At 42.3% G+C, this 18,111-nt stretch overlaps 1 protein-coding gene across 4 annotated transcripts in view; it reads right to left on the bottom strand.

Annotated features, from left to right (window-relative positions):
- Positions 1-5,158: 5,158 nt before the first annotated feature.
- NAT10 (N-acetyltransferase 10) overlaps positions 5,159-18,111 on the bottom strand; it is a 268,591-nt gene continuing 255,638 nt past the window's right edge. For all 4 annotated transcript variants that reach the window (XM_078777865.1, XM_078777875.1, XM_078777870.1 and 1 more), the window contains 2 exons: positions 13,874-13,957; positions 5,159-7,262 (listed from right to left, as the gene is read on the bottom strand). In XM_078777865.1, coding sequence (XP_078633991.1) covers positions 7,166-7,262; positions 13,874-13,957 — 181 coding nt within the window. In that variant the 3' untranslated portion in view covers positions 5,159-7,165. The remainder of the gene's footprint in view (positions 7,263-13,873; positions 13,958-18,111) is intronic.

Genomic DNA, 18,111 nt, shown 5'->3' with positions numbered 1-18,111 from the left:
TTTTGGATGGGGGAAGATAAGAGATGGTGGTGAACAGCTGTTTTAAAGACCTGGAGGGATGAGTGGGATTGAAGGGAGTGTGGGAGTTTGTTCCAGAGGCAGGAGAAAAGAGGAATGAAAGAGTGAAGGTGAGCAGAGAGCCGAGATTTCGGCACTTTAACCATCAGAGTGTTGCTGGCAGATCTTGTGCGACCTGTCGGAATATTTGGGGGACAGAACACAGAGAGAGCTGAGGGAGCAAGGCCGGAGAGGAGTCGGTAGAAGACAGAAAGACCACCTACCTGCCTGCGGTGAGTGAGTGAAAGGCCCTCAGAGATAGCTTCATCGCGGGAGATTCCAATAATTCTGAAAGCTTTGGTTTCAACAGCGTGAAGCCGAGCTTGGTGTGAGGCAGGAGCACCGGCCCATAGGGGAGAACAGTATTCCATCGAGCTGCGGATGAAAGCCTTGCATGTGGTGAGGAGCTCAGGTGTGCCGAGGAAGGACTTTGCACGATGGAGGATGCCCAGTCGGCGACTGGCTTTGGAGGCCAGCTTGGAAATGTGGTTTTCCCAAGAAAGATGATGGCAGATAGTGAGACCCAAAAGCTTGAGCGACAGAACTTCTTGGAGAGGATTGTTGAGAAAGTAGATGGGAGGGTTGTCCAGTCGATCTTTTCAGAGAGACATAGTAAGAGTGTGAGATTTGTCAGGATTGAAAGACATGTTCCACTTGTTTGACCAGTCTGTGATTTTGTCCAAGTCTTCAGAGAGTGAGGAGGCTGCAGACTGCCTATCTGAGGGAAGAGGGATGGAGCGGCAGAGAGTGGAGTCATCAGCAAAGAGATAGAGAGGATTTTCCAGAGGTTAATAGTCTATTGACTAATTGTGACGACTCATTTGGAAGAAAACTAACACCCGAACCAAGCTTACTGAAGACATTAATAATCTCTTTTTCCTTCTCATTCTTCTTACTTTTACCAGCAACAGAAACTTTATAATCAAGCGAGTTTAGTCCATCAATATATACCTTATCTTCCTCATTTTCCATATCAAGCGGCTCATCAAAATATTTTGAATTAGAATACCCATCTTTTGTGAGAAGAAACATTAATCTGAAGGTTAATTTAATAGGTGGTAGGTCAGAACTTAAGAATGCCAATTTATCATTAAATATAAATACCGTTTATTTAACAAGATAAAACTGTGCTGGTTCTTCTGTTGGAATGAGACCCGCTTAGGTTTTTGACTCCGTTGAATATTCATCGTTTTGAAGAGCTTTCACAACATAATCAGGAGGTTGATTTATCTCCTCAAGGCATCAGAATGATTCTTCATCATCAGATTTTGATGCTCCTATATTTTCAAATTTTTGATTAGTCATTTGACTGAAATCACGCAACAATTGATTTTTTGGGGGGTATAATCTATCGCATGAACTTGAAATGAAACCGCTTTTTGTTCGGAAGATTTTAAAAGAGGTTTAAAAAAACTTCTCTTGTTTTCTTTCAAATATTTCTTCACCCGATAGTTTCTGCCTCCGTTTCTTCTTTATCTCTTCCTGTTGTTTAACAACTTTTGAAACTAATTGATTATATTCCTTAAATTTTCTTGCTCGTTCTTCGGCGTTCATTTTATTATACAAAAAAATTATTGCCTATTACATCATCTTCTTTAACAACAATATATTTATATTTTTCAACCGTATGTTTCATATACCCCGCAAATTTCTTTTTACTACATGATGTAGAACAATTATGTCTCCAAAAATTATTTATGTCTATTGAATTTAGTTTGAATAAAATAAAAGTATTAGCATTATTTCTTATTGAGCGAGGAGGGAGTTGAAAGTATGATTGACTGAGATAAATACAATTACAGGAAGAATGTCGCCCCCTTGCATAGTAACTGTCCATAACCGTTTGGTTTCTCTCATTAACACAATCGTCAAAGATAACGAGATTCATTTTTGTTTCATCTAAATCTTGAGGTAAAGGTATATCATCCGTATTATCACTGAGAATACAAGTTATGGCCGTAGGTGATGTGGGTTTTGGTTTATTTTTACCCTTTTGTGGAATATCACAAAATAGTTGTATTAAATCTTTAATGTTGTACTTATTTAGTTCATGTTGCCATTTAAATAAACCGATTATATCTTCTTTTTGAAGACCTGCATTAAAACCTTGTGATAGTAGTTGATACTCTGGCTGAAAACTTGACTTTGTGAAAATTATTAAATTTTAATAATCTAAAAAGTTTGGAGTAAAGAGTATCTTTAAAAGCAAACAGGTTTTCCCAAATCCACTTGAATCAACTATTAGACATCTTAATGAATTTGGGAGATTCTTATGATTATTAAATTTTATCTTTGACGCACCAAATCGCTCCATGGAGGCCGTCATCTTGCGGATGCAGAAGTATGCATGAAAAATTGCGAAAAAGTTCAATAGGAGTTTGTTTCACCCGTATTTTTTTGATTCACCATCTTATGCACCTCTAATTTGTAATTAAAATACTTTAAGACCAACCTCGTTCCCCGGGCCCGCATGGGCCCTGGTTATCTTCAACGAAAATCGTCACCAAACACCGGAACCAATGAGATTCGAGCATTTAAAAAATATTTCAAAAAAGCTTATTACCGCATTTCGGAGGCTGAAAACGGCATCAAATATTCTAAAATTGATGAAGAATTATTTTTTAGAAATCTCGCGGCTGTAGGGTCTAGTTTTTCACGGCCGGAAATATCCGAAGTTGAGACGGAATTCACCGAATTAAGCAAGAAGGAAATTTTATAAATTTTAATCTCATCCAGAATGCAAATGGTGTCATTTTGAACTCGGTACGGTACCTACTCCACCTACCTATTACCTAACCTACTGATGCCATAGTGATGGGTAAAATAGTGGCAAGAGGCTTTGGCTTCGCCGGCTCATTGCGGCTTTGCAGTAGGGTATTAGTATCTACTGACCTTAGATTTGGCGGACCTGAGTGGGAGGGGACATTGAGATTTGGAGGAACCCTGCTTCTGCTCCTGTGTTGTGCTCCTGCCTCACACCGAGCACGGCTTTACGCGGTTGAAACCAAAGCATTCAGAATCACTGGAATCTCCCGCGATGAAGCTGATTTTGAGGGCCTTTTTCTCTCTCACCGCAGGCAGGCAGGTGGTCTTTCCAGGGACTCCTCACTGGCCATGCTCTGTCTGTGCTGTCCCCCAAATATTCCTGCAGGACACACAAGATCTGCCAGCAACCCTCTTCTGGTGAAACTGCCAAAATCAAGACTCTCTGCTCACCTTCACTCTTCTTTTCTCCCGCCTCTGGAACAAACTCCCTCACTCTCTTCAATCCCACTCCACCCTCCAGGTCTTTAAAACAGCTGTTCACCACCATCTCTTATCTTCCCCCATCCAAAACCTTGACCTTTTTTACCCCCGTTAAAACACCCCAAATCCACCTCTTTAAATCCACAACTTCTTTCCTGAAATTTATAGAAGTGTTCATTTGCTTTATACCGTGTACCCCTCCCTCCTCCCCCAGCCACCCCCCTTCCACAGATCTACCGACTTCCCTGTTCTCTTCTGTTGTTGTGCTTGTGTACTTCCCTCTCTTCCCCTCTTGTCTCCAGCTCCATTATTGCATGTTTTATGTGTCTGTGCAAGTTTTCATGTTCAATGTGTTAGCTCTTCCACGAGCCTCGATTCCCTATGCAAAAAAAACAAACAAAAAAACTTATGTCTCTCTCTCTCTCAGCAGTGGGGTCCTCCTGGGTGGGTCTCCCACCAAAGAACCCCCTTTCATTGAGATGGCAACGCATGATGTGAGTTGAAACTGTCATACCTTGTGTCTGAAGTTCAGCTTGAATCCGTTTGGCAGTTGGACGAGGTGCTTTCTCCACCATTCGAACAATCCTTTGCTGCAATCTTCGATGAAGTTTTCTCTTGTGGCCAAGTCCAGGGAGGTTGGCTCCAGTGCCATGGGCCTTATACTTCCTGATAACATTGCGTACGGTGGACACAGGAACATCAAGGTCTTTCGAGATAGACTTGTAGCTTTGAGATTGTCCATGCTTGGCTACAATCTTGCCTGACCTCAGACAATTCTCTGGTTTTCTATATTTTCTACATGCTGATTGTGGTTCCACATCGTGACACAAAACAGCAGAATGACTCCTTTTCTCTTTTCAAACTGGTTGAATGAGTGGTTTTAAAAAATATTGCAGGCACCTGAAACTTACCACAGGTGAGTTCAATTCCAAAGTGAAGGAGAATCACCTGCTTGAAATCTAATTATTTCTAACAACTTTTGAAAGGTGCCAATAATATTGTCCGGGCCATTGTAGGATTTCTGTGTTGAACAAGCTAAGATTTCGTAATTATTTGAGCTTTTTTTTGTTTAGTTCCATTGCAATCCAAAGAAATACATTTGTGGATACCAATTTTTTTTTTTCAACAATTTTCTGGAAGAAATGGTGCATTATTTGAAAAAAGGGCAAGGGTGCCAATATTTTGGCCACAACTAAGTATGCATTATTGTATGTATACAATATTTTGACACAAGTCAAGGGGACTAAGTCAGAATGCAAAGTGTTCATGCTCATCAGAAGTTGATTTTTCCGTTCGAAGTTTCGTGAATAAAATTATTTTGAAAATGGCAATTGATGCAAATTGATAGTGACCACACGGGCCACCTTGGACGGAGTTTTTAGTGGCCATTGGCTGCCAAGTCACCGCTTATTTCGACATGACCCAGAACATCCATTTTTCTTAACACTTACCACATTCTGACCATAATTTCTCCAAAAGCTGCTTGAATCTGCTCTTTCAGGTCTAGAATGTTTGCTGGTTGAGTTGTGTAAACCTTGCCCTTAAGAAAGCCCCACAAGAATAAATTGCATAAGCATGCCATTGAGGTCTTCAGGTTCGCAAATGGCTCAGACTTTTCCCGACCTTTGGATGGATTGTGGTTCACCCAACATGCCCTGGCCCCCTCATTCCTCAGATCTCGCCCCACACAATTTCTTTTTGTGGCGCTTTCTTACAATTTACAACAATGAACTTTTTTTGATTTTGGTTTCAAAGATCAAACGTTATGTGGCCTTTTATTGAAAAACTTTTTTTTTAACCACAATAGCTGCAATACAAAGATGAATCGATTCCATTCGATTTTGAGTTCAAAAGGTCAAAGGTGATGTCCTTTAATCGAATATCATTTTGCAGATCATAACTTGAGTTGATAACATAACATATCATAACATAACTTAATGCATTAAAATGCCTGTTGTGGATCATAACTTGAGTTGGATGCATCCAACATATATCTTCTATCTCTCCACTTCTCTCACTCCATTAAAGCTCTCTGATCTCCAATCAAGTGACCTTTCATTGAGATAAAAAGAAACAGTGGACAGAGGCATATCCATCGACTCATGTGCATCAAATTATATTTTCTACTTTAAAACAAGAATAAAACCTCACTTGGTGTCAGAATTTGTAAATCAGTTTGATAGCCCTTTCAAACTGCATTTTGTATCTGTGACGATGAATCTCATCTTACAAGGACAGCGTGCACGCACATCTCATTTGAAGATATACAGAAACAAGAAAGTTTAAAGATCTTCGGCTCAACCTTTGACTTTCCCGATTAATTGCCAAGGCCTTTAAACAACCAGTGCAATGAAGCAATTCCATTATGAGACTGGCCTAGCAATGGTGCTGTCAAAAATGGACAATTATCTCCTCATTTGCTCAACTTTTCTAAAGGTGAGAGAAACTACGACCCATACAAAGTCTACTCAACACATGCCAGGCTCCATCTGGAATGCTTAACGAAGTAGCGGCTCCAATTAAGACATCTCGCGCTCCATGCAGCAAGCAAAACCTTGTGCTTGCAGAACATCCATCAAAGTTGCTCTATGAGCAAACCATCAAGTCATTAATTTACAACCTAAAGTCCAGACCTTCTTACTCACAATTACTCTACATTGCAAACTGATCCATAAAAAACACAACAGTGAAAACAATGAGATCTTTGATTTACCCAGGAAGTAATCACTTTCCCATGAACTTAAACTTTTGTGGAGTATTCCTGCAAGGCCGCCAGTTTCTCCAAAGCCGATTTTCCATGCACATGCAAGCCAGCATTGCTAACAGGCTCCGCACGGCATCACATCTGTCGGCAGCTGATAAAAGCATCAAAGTGCATTATTCGTTTTAACAAAAAGCATGCTCTTCTGGAGAATGATGCAAGGGCCTTGTTCCAAAGCAAAAGCCCCAGAAGTCATATTGTTTCAGTAATACCCTGTGCACATCAGGCAAAAACTTCCTGACCCATGGTTTTCAGTTCCAACACTTCAGCAATCTTAAATAGCTTTAAAGTCCTAAGCATTTCATTATCAACACATTCCATGGAATGCTTCCAGTAAGTTTTGCCCAATCCTATTCCAATTTTGCCTTTCAGTCATGGCGCATTAGTTGAGCGATCAGAGCTCCTTTTCTTCCTTGTTACCAACAGGGTTTCCAGCTTTAATCCGGTTCCGATTTAACGCCCACAATGACGGATCTGCATACCGCCTCTTTAACTTGCATATCCAGAAACTGGCACGAAGAAGAAGTAAAAATAATTTGAGACGTCATAGCGAATTATCAGTTCAAAACAAAGCCACCCATGGGCTGAGGTAGCAAACTGAAATATAGTTGTACCAGTCATTTCATATGGCAACCAACTATTTCCTTCTGAGGCTCAAGCCAATTTGCAGATTCTGTGCCTCGTTTTTCATATTTTATCATGACAAACCAGCGGAGTCTTAAAAAGCAAATGCAGTCACCATCCTCTCAATTGGGTTTAGGGTTAACACGTTCCACATAATTTTAAAAACAAAAGGTAAACTCCCATTCATTGCAATCAAATTGATAGCAAAGGAAAACCACACACAGAGTGCAAAATGCCATATATCAACACTCAACTGAAAACAGTTAAATTAAAAACCTTTATAAACCTGATTTTGGGCTTAGATGGACCATATTTGCACATTTGCGACGAAAAAAAATGCTTCGCAAGTCAGTCACCAGAAATTTTCATAGGCTTTCACACACACATCAAACGTAAAGTTTATTACAAGGATTCATAATAAAAAATTAAATAAATCCACATTTGATGCCAACAAGTATCCTGTCTGTACAAGCAACACTATTGTCTGTGTGCCTTGCCCACGTTGTTACGAAACTTCTTGAGCTTCTTGCCTTTGTACATGAGTCCACATTTTGTATCACCTTTTCTCTTTTCACTGCAAGACAGCAGATGGATCGCTCATCAATGATCAACACCTCAATTTCCATCCACAACAATCAAGATGAGAAACAGCCACAATAATGAAGTTTTAACAAAACAAAAACGGAAAAAAAGGATGAAGAAAAAGAAGACATCCGGTGAGGATTTTTGCAAATGTACAACCAGTTAGGCTCAATGTCAAATAAGGTTTGGCAAGGCTTCCAAAGATGGAAGCCGTTCAGATAACAATAGCAAAACAAATCAAATTCACTTGGGATTCCATAGCAGGTAGAAATAGTCAGGAAATTTAGTGAGGAATGGTTCAGTTACTGTCTAACACCTACTCACAAAGCATGCACTTGACATTCACAGGTCTTTAAATGACTCGAGATGAAAGCATCATGAGATTTCAAAACATAATTACAGAAATATTTTACAGCTTAAATGCTAAGAAGCTGTCGACTGTGGTCCTCCCCGATTCTTTAAGCCTTAATGATAGTCAGCGATCCTCAATAATAATCCTCTCATAAGAGGAAGGAACCACACAAGCTTAACATGCAGCCCTGCTGTTGCATCGCAGGTCACCACTTTTTGTGCATCCACTCTTTGATAATTGCCTCGTATGACAAATCACAGCAGCCATATTCCGAATGGCTATTTGTGTCTAACATTATATTTGGTCATTTCAAATTGGTGTTATGCTGACATTTTCAAGTGTTTATGTTTCCTACTTTCCCGACAGTATTCCCCCTGCCCCATTGATCTCAGGAAAGACAACCAAATAAAAGTGTTTTTTTTGGTCAGAAATTCATATGCAACATTTTCCTTGCCATACAATTTTCCAGCCAATGCTTTGAAACATTTCAAATTGAAAGTATCAATACACTACATGACCAAAAGTATGTGGACACCCGAACATCACATATCATTCCAAATTCATGGGCATTAATATGGAGTTGTTCATCTCCCCCCCTTAGTTGCTATAACAGCCTGCACTCTTCTGGGAAGGTTTTCCACTAGATGTTAGAACATTGCTGTAGGGATTTGATTCCATTCAGCCACAAGAGCATTCGTTAGGTCGGCCACTGATGTTGGGCGATTCGGCCTGGCTCGCTGTCGGCGTTCCAATTCATCCAAAAGGTGCTCGATGGGGTTGAGGTTAGGGCTCTGTGCAGGCCAGTCAAGTTCTTCCACACCAATCTCGACAAACCATTTCTGTATGGACCTCGCTTTGTGCATGGGGGCATTGTCATGATGAAACAGGAAAGGGCCTTCCCTAAACTGTTGCCACAAAGTTGGAAGCACACAATTGTCTAGAATGTCATTGTATGCTGTAGCATGAAGATTTCCCTTCACTGGAACTAAGGGGCTGAGCCCGAACCATGAAAAACAGCCACAGACATTATAATATAAGCATTTCAACAATATTGATAGATAAAGGTGATATAATATAACAAATATCATGAAACATTTACATTTTGTAGTCCATTGTATAATTTAAATAAACATAAATGCAAATTTCACATGTGGAAAGAGTAAGTACACCCTTGGCTCTAATATGTGGTATTGCCCCCTTTGGCAGAAACAACCTCAAGTAGGCATTTCTTATAACTGTCTACCAGTCTCTGACATCGACTGGGAGAAATTTTTTCCCACTCCTCCATGCAGAATTCTTTCAGCTGTGTGATGTTTGAGGGGTTTCTTGCATGCACAGCTCGTTTTAAACCCCCCCACAACATCTCAATGGGATTTAGATCCGGGCTTTGACTTGGCCATTCCAGAACCGTCCATTTATTTATTTTCAGCCATTCCTTGGTGGATTTACTGGTATGTTTAGGGTCATTGTCATGTTGCAAGGTCCACCTTCGGTTGAGCTTCAACTTTCCGACAGATGGCCTCACATTATCCTCAAGCACCCTCTGGTACAATGAAGAATTCATAGTGGATTCAATGATGGTGAGCTGCCCAGGCCCTGATGCAGCAAAGCTGCCCCAAACCATAATATTTCCACCACCATGCTTTACAGTTGGTATCAGGTTCTTGTGTCAAATGCTGTCTTTGGTTTTCACCAAACATGTCTTCTGGTACTGTGGCCAAATAGCTCTACCTTTGACTCATCTGTCCAGAGCACATTGTTCCAGAAGTGCTGGTCTTTGCCTAGGTGTTCATTGGCAAACTTTAGTCTTGCCCTGATGTTGTTTCTGGACAGCAAAGGTTTCCTCCTGGCACATCTACCATGTAGATCAAATTTGTGCAGCCCCTTTCTGATGGTAGACTCGTGCACTTTGACATCAACAGTTGCAAGAGCTACCGGTAGGTCCTGTGATGACATTCTAGGGTTCGTAGAGACTTCTTTCAGCATCTTGCGGTCTGCTCTCGGGCTGAACTTGATGGGGCAGCCTGGTCTGAACAAGTTGGCAGTTGTTTGGAATCTTCTCCACTTGTCGATGATCTTCCGGACAGTCGAATGATTGATTTCAAATTGTTTGGAGATCTTTTTAAATCCCTTCCCAGACTCGTAGGCATCTATAACCTTGTTTCTGAAGGCCTCAGAGAGCTCTTTTGATCTTGGCATGGTGACACCACACACTTCAACAATAAAGAGCAAACCAAACTAAATGTCTGAGGTTTAAATAAGACAGGTTCCTCCCTCAAAAAGGGAACCATGATTGTCATGGGGCCCACAAGGCTAACCCCCACTCTAGTAGGGAAAATGGCCTTAAAACGATCATTCATTCATTATTCATTCCTCCAAGATCCTCTCTAATAATGTTCTAATCATTTGCACCTGAGCTGGTGCACCTGAATCTAATTTTAGGTATTTCAAGTAGTGATAAATGTAGGGTTTTACTTACTCTTTCTACATGGGAAATTTGCATTTATATTTATTTCAATTATACAATGGACTACAAAATGTAAATGTTTCATGATATTTGTGATATTATATCACCTTTGTCTATCAATATTGTTGAAATGAAGATCAAATAGCTGTATGTTGAAATATGTTGAAAAAGTCAAAAATTTACATGGGGTGTACTTACTTTTTCACATGACTGTATATGTATATATACAACTAGCAGGAGTGCCAGGCGTTGCCCGGTGAGGTGGGGGAAGCTGGAGAGGGAGTGCTGAGGAAGGGAGTGTGGTGAGTGGAAGTTCGTGGGGTGGGGAAGGGGGTGCGAGGGAGAATATATACTACATATTCATCTTTTGGGGTGGGGTGGGGTGGCTTGACAGGCTGCTTCGTTTTGGGGGAGGGGGAAGAGAAGGAGGAAAAAATTACCCATGCAAAGGGTGTTTTAACCTCAGTGTTGCCCAGATAAAAAAGGAAATTGCAATACCCTTGCCACAATCACCAGGTGGCGCGACACCGTACACATTTGCATGGAGAATTTACACTCCTCTCCCGGTCCCCCACAACCTCGAATGAGGCCGCGGCCACATAGTCTATGTTACCTCCCAGCCAAAGTTGTTTTTGTATTTGTACCCCGATTAGAGTATACAGGTGTTTATAGCTGGAGTACCCGGTGTTGCTCAAGCGAAAAATAAACATCAACATATTTGAAATGAGGGCAAATATAATGGAAAAGCAATTACATCCAAATCAGAATCCATCACAAATGTCAAATCATCATTTCACCTTTTTAGTGAATATCTGCTGGTGAATGTGCCGTTCATCACGTTTCTGAGTTAAGTTTGATGACGTTCAGGAAGTAGAATCTTTACTACCAACATTGTACACTTCCAGAATTGTTTGATTTTTGTGTTCAAATGTTTGTGTTTTGTATTTATTTCTGTGAATGTGTACTTGTACATAATTATAAGTGTCATTAATCAAAAAGGCTTAGGCACTACAGAGATTTATTTTTATATAAAAAAAACAATGTTTTTTTAATATACAGACATGGCATTTAATATGGAATATTTTTTTTGTGGGGGTGAACTTACTTTTCAAGATGACTTAGAACCAAAAGTTCATTGGAATTATGTTGAAATTATTCTAGATTTTGTTAATGTGACCTTTAAAAGAAACAAAAACCACATTTGACATTTTGAAGCAAATAAATTGATCCTTGAAAGTGATGTCAACTGATATCGAACTCAATTCACGGACAGTACTGTGTTAAACTTCTGTGCGTTTTCCAGAAGTATATCTTTATTTTGCACATTAGCCAAAAATTTTTTAAACAAAAACAAAAGTTAAATTACGACTGGGATTACGGACAGTAAAATTACAGTTCAGTACTTCGTGTAACCCCCACGAACATTCAGGAGAGCACGTACACATTGAGGCATGCTGTTCACGAGATTTGCCAAGGTTTGGACAGGAATCGCTTGCCATGCAGTTACAATAGCCTGCTGCAATTCACGCACAGAGGCAGGCTGCTGGTCCAAGTTGTCGATTTGACGCGTTAATTCTGCCCACAAGTTCTCGATCAGATTCACATCCGGGGACATGGCAGGCCACTCCATATGCTCTACAACACGGTCAGCAAGAAAGTGTTGGATCATGCGAGCACGATGAGGCCGTGCATTGTCATCTTGGAAGACAAAGTTTCCTCGAAAGACTATACAATCTTCGTTGTAGGCTTCATGCACTTGTCTGCGCACTCGGACGCGGCCATCTTGACGATAGACCAGAAATCTAGACTCGTCACTGAAGATCACGTGATTCCAGTGTCCTGGCTGCCATTGACGGTGCTCTCTGGCCCACTGCAATCGGCGCTGGCGGTGTTGTCTGGTCAGACGTGGCTTTCTCAGGGGACGCCTGGCACGATAGCCTGCTTGAACCAGTCGTTGGTCGACTAGCCTTCTGGATAGAGGCACATTTGTCAGTTGCTGCCACTCAGCCCTAAGCCGATTAGCTGACTTGGTACGGCCATTGCGGACTAATCGGTGCAGCTGGCGATCATCCCTCCTTGTGGTTCTGCGGGGACGTCCTGGCCTCGGTATTGGAGTAGGGACACCCCTCTCAGCATTACGTTTCAGGATCTTTGACACCTGACCTTGAGTGATGCCATACTGCCAAGCAATAGCACGCTGTTTCATGCCGGAATTTCGTAAAGCCACCACTAAATGACAAACAGCATTGTCGAGTTGACGGACCATCTCCAGGGGAAGCGGCAATAACTTTTGTAGACGTGCAGCAGTTGTTTTCCACTAATACAGAACGCAACAACCCTTATATACCCGATTGTGAAGCCAATCGTCAAATGTACCTGTCCGTACATTTTGTCACGCCACCTGTGATATAATCCTGTTATTGACTTCTTGCTGCGACAGACAATCAGTGACATGGTTCTTTTAACAAAGAAATCACCGAAGCTTAAAAGAAACTCACCAGAATGATATACCGAGTTCAGAAATTAAACCGAAGTCAAGAAAGAAAAAAAAATTCCATATTAAATGCCAAGTCTGTATATATATATTTTTTTTACCTAAAACTCCCAGGCAGTCACTGGTGAACCTCTGAAAGTTTGACGAAGATCCGTTCAACCATCTCTGAGAAAAATGGCGACACACAGACAGACCAACGGCTCTCTTATATAGTGGATGAAAAACAAGGTCCCAATCACATCTCTCACCTGTGACTAGAGGGTATAACCAATTAGCTCTCACTGAGTCAATTACCCCAAGTGGCGAGGATTATCGTTGCATTGACTCGTACCATGCTCTTCTAGCCAAAGAAAGTTGCATAAAGCAACCATGAAAGGCTACACAAGGTAATCCCTTTGCCATTTCAAACCCTTCCCAGAGTTCCTCCACATATGTAAAGACATTCAAATTGTACACGTACATAAGAATCCCAATGCTACACAAGCTCACCGCCGACACAATGCCACACACACCCTAACCACCTACACAATGCCGCATACACCCTCACCACCTACACAATGCTACACAATGGTGCACACCCCTTCAGCGATGACTGCCCTGCATTTAATCTTGCCCAGCCTCCATTAAAAAAAACACAGCCATTAATTGTCCTAACCTGCATCGCACATGAGACATTGCATCCACCCTGCTGTTTGAGACGTCTATATCCCAGGATGTGTGTGTTTGCAGCTGGCTATCCAAAGATAACTGCCCAAGGCTGTACAGCTCAATATCTGTGTCCCGGCTTGTGTGTTTCGCGTGAATATCGGCAGCGCCTGTGCCCCCACTTCATCCCCCCCTGCCTCCTCTCTCACACCCACAGCATGGGCGTCACACATGCACTCGTAGTGCTGAACTTGTACATGCTGATATGCCATTTGTAAAACCCCTGAGTGAGAGGCTTCAGGGTGTGGGAACCCTTCTCGGGTGCTGCAGCACATTCTCAATTATACTCGATCTCATAACTTTTTGATAATGTCGAATGTAGATGGTCCATTTTCATATTTTTGCATATCATGGGGGTGCATGCAATTTGATGCATTTCTCTTCGCTATTAAACAGAGCATCTATGCCGAATTTGCATATACATATGTGGTGCACAAAATTAAAAGTCCCTGTTCAAGCTTCCAAGCAATTTAAATAAATTCTTCAACAAAGACCGTCCTTTAACATTCTCATTTGAGCAATTTGAGCATTTGAGCAAAACTGTGAGCATGCAAGTAGGAGCAGATTTGTGCATGTTTAACGAACCTTTTGATACTGACCACCGAAGTGCTGCCTCCGACATTCTTCAATGCTTCATTCCACTCGTCTTCGTTGCCTCGGATGACAAACCTGACAGGACCACAACGAACCAAAAAACATATTAGCATGACAAACAAATGTCGAAATGCCTCGTGAGAATGTCCAACACAAGGGGGGATATGCACATTAAATTAGCATTAATTTGCATCTCAGCTCGAATTTCTTGGGAATTTGATAGATTCCTTAATCTTCACAACCAGCTGGAAAAGTTTTGAAACAACAACAAACAACAGGCATTTTAAGGCCATTTTCCCTGCGAGAGTGGGGGTTAGCCTTGCGGGCCCCATGACAACCTTCTCCAATTTGCCCTATTTTCTGCATCTCCCCTTGTTAACCCCCTTGCCCGCATTTCTTCTTCCACCATCTTTAGCCAAGTCTTTCTCGGTCTTCCCCGTCCTCTACTTCCTTATACATTCATTTCCATCACTCTTCTCAACCAGTCACTTTCATCCTTCCTCAACACATGACCAAACCATCTCCACCTGTTTCTCTTCACAGCATCAATCACAGGCTCTATTCCCATAATCTTTCGCAATTCATCATTTGTCTTCCTCTCTCTCAACGATACTCCACACATCCACCGAACCATTCGCATTTCCACCCTTTCCAGCCTTCGTTGCTGCTCTACGTTCATTACCCATGTCTCGCTCCCATAAGTCATAACACTTCTCACACATGCAGCATACACCTTTCCCTTCAGCTTCAACGACACTCCCCTCCTCATCAGCATGCCACTCAGTTCCCGAAACTTCTTCCATGCACAAAAACAACAACCAGTTTTGAAACAACCAGTTTTGAAACAACCAGCTCAGAAAAAGATTTTCTAAGTTTTGGATGCAAGTACCATATTATAATTCATCAAAATCGATTTTACTCTGCATGTTAAAATATTTCACTTCCATTACAGAAGGAAAAGTATTGCAAACAAATACCTTAAAAAAAAAGTTGTTTAGGATATAAAGTATAGTATTTTCTGGTGTATTAACTGCACCCGTTTTTCACACCCCCCCCCCCCCCCCAAAAACAAAAAACAAAAAAACATATGTGTGTATAATATATATATATATATATATATATATATATATATATATATATATATATACGACCTAAGGCCACAATTGGTATTCCCAGAGGAGATCTGTGTGACAAGGTTGCGTTGTGACAAGGTTGTGACAAACTGTCATTTGGTCAGGTGCAACAAGACAGGTCATCTTAGGGGAATTGTCTGTACCTTGGGAAGAGAACATGGAGGAGGTGCACGAGAGGAATAGAGGAAAGTACAGTGAGCTGGAGGCTGAGTGCCGGGAGAAGGGTTGGCGAGTTTCGTGTCAGCCATTTGAGGTGGGGTGTCGAGGGTACATTGGCAATTCCTTTTCTGCATTTCTTGCTCGGCTTGGAGTGTGAGACAGAAAGGAGGAGGATGTGTGACAAGGTGGCCCAGGTTGCCTTGAAAGGCTCATTTTGGATATGGAGGAAGTTTATGGAGGCAAGTCGAACGGTGTAGGTTGGTTGTGTGTGGTTTTTTTTTTGTTACGATTATTATTTCTTATTTTGTGTATGTGAGTGAGTGGGTGAGGGCGTGTGTTTTTGCATGAATGTGTTTTTGTATGTTGAGTGGTGTATGTTGTTAGGGTAGGTGGTTGGTTGGTGTTGTGTGTGTGTGGATGTGTGTGTATGTGTGTGTATGTATGTGTATGTATGTGTATGAATGATCTGGTGTGTTTTGTTGGTGAGTGGTGAAGGGTATAAAGGTGGTTGTTTGCGTGTTCCACCATGTTTGTTTGGTGCTGGGGATTCTGGATGTGGAGGTGTTGTTGTTGTAGTCTGCGTTCGCACTGGCTGGGGGTGGGGTATGTACGCATCCAGGTGTAGTTGCTGCATGTGGATGTGTATGTGCCCCTGCTGGCCCACCTTAGCTGACCGTATCGAGGTTGAAGGGCCAAAACGGGATGATGCTGAGGACCTCGACTGAGGACCCGGTCAGTGAGGCACACTTGTGACCAGGTGTTTTCAACTTAAATATATATATATATATATAATATTATATAAATCCTATTATATAATACCTCCTATTATTTAGGAGGTATTACACCCCGAAGACCCAAAACACCCCAAAGACCCAAAACACCCCGAAGACCCAAAACACCCCGAAGACCCAAAACACCCCGAAGACCCAAAACACTCCGAAGACCCAAAACACCCCGAAGACCCAAAACACCCCGAAGACCCAAAACACCCCGAAGACCCAAAACACCCCGAAGACCCAAAACACCCCGAAGACCCAAAACACCCTGAAGACCCAAAAGACCCTGGAGACCCAAAATACCCCGAAGACCCAAAAGACCCCGAAGACCACAAAGACCCCGAAGACCCAAAACACCCCAAAGACCCAAAACACCCCGAAGACCCAAAAGACCCCGAAGACCCAAAGGACCCAAAACACACTGAAGACCCAAAACACCCCGAAGGGGACCTGTGAAGTGACCTCTCCAAGAGGTCTTGCTAAGACCCAAAATACCCCGAAGACCCAAAACACCCCGAAGACCAAAAACACCCCGAAGACCCAAAACACCCCAAAGACCAAAAACACCCCAAAGACCCAAAAACACCCCGAAGACCCAAAACACACCGAAGACCCAAAACACCCCGAAGACCCAAAACACCCCGAAGACCCAAAACACCCCGAAGACCCAAAACACCCCGAAGAGCCAAAACACCCCGAAGAGCCAAAACACCCCGAAGAGCCAAAACACCCCGAAGAGCCAAAACACCCCAAAGACCCAAAACACCCGAAGACCCAAAACACCCGAGACCCAAAACACCCCGAAGACCCAAAACACCCCGAAGACACAAAATACCCTTAAATAATGCCCAGAGGATCCAGAAGTCCCTGAAGACCCAAAACACAATGAAGACCCAAAATACACCAAAATGGTCAAAGATGCCTACCCCTCTGAAACGACGTGTGGTGAGGCGTGCGGAGCATACCGAGTCACGATATATATATATATATATATATATATATATGTATATATATATATATATATATATATATATATATATATATACATACATACATACATACATATATATATATATATATATATCATATTATTTTCTGATTTCGATCTAAATATGTTTGTACACTAACTTTGTATGGGATGGAGGTGTTGACATGCTTACTCCCATGACCGCATATAAGGAGGATTTTTTTTGTTGCATAGAAAAAGGAAGAAAAGGGATTCATACCGGTATCATGCGTATTTCTTGTAGATTTGTGGCCCTGAAAAGGGCCATTTGGGTTTGATAAAGCTTTTCAGCTAAACCCGAGGTAATCCTCGTCACCGTTTTACTTATTGAAGACGGCACATAACTCCTCGTCCGAATCAGGGTACAGCAAGTCCCCGTCGCTGTCACCGTCACCTGCAGCCTCCTCCTCCCAGATGTCATCATCCTCTGTGCCGTCCATGTTGTTAGAGATGCAACATTTCAGGAATGCTCGTTTGATGATGTCCGACGGCATCTCCTCGGAAGGTCGACCTTTCTCATCCTCCCGCTCATGATGTAGGTCTTCTTCCCATTCAATATCCAGTCAGACCAGCAGTGACGCAGCCCGCCCTTGAATGGCTTGTTGATGGACACTTTGAGGAGCTGCATAAGCGATGTCATCACGCCTGGGATGATGAGAGATCGGTGTTGGTCTGACGCAGCAGCGCTTTGGTGTTGGTCTTGTGACAGCTGAACGCATCCAGAACTGGCATGTTCCGTCGTTGGGAGAGACTGCCGTCCAGCCTACTACTCCAGACCATTCGCCACCAGTTCTGGACCAGTCCCTCATCTATCCACCCCTGCTGCTGCGAACAATGACACGCGGGCTGGAAACTTATCTGTGGGCAGTGTCTTCCTCTTGAACACGACATAAGAGGGAAGTTTACCACCGTCTGCGGTGCAGGTGAGCATGACGGAGAATCGGTCCTTCTTTTGACCAGTAGTGTTGATCGTCACAGTGCGCTCCCCCTTCATTGTGATGGTGGTCCCTCTCGGTGTGTCAAAGGTAAGGGGGCGTTCCCGATCCTGCTAAGGGGATATTCATGCTCCCGGTGAAGCTTGATGATGTTATCAGCCGTGTCATCAGTTAGATATTTGGAGATGTGTGTGCAGCGTCGAACCGACAGGTGGCAGAC

Source organism: Myxine glutinosa, chromosome 1, assembly GCF_964187855.1.
Source record: "Myxine glutinosa chromosome 1, kmMyxGlut1.1, whole genome shotgun sequence".
NCBI lineage: Eukaryota > Metazoa > Chordata > Myxini > Myxiniformes > Myxinidae > Myxine > Myxine glutinosa.
The sequence above is the reverse complement of the archived record's forward strand: the minus strand, read 5'-3'. Positions and strand labels throughout refer to the sequence as shown.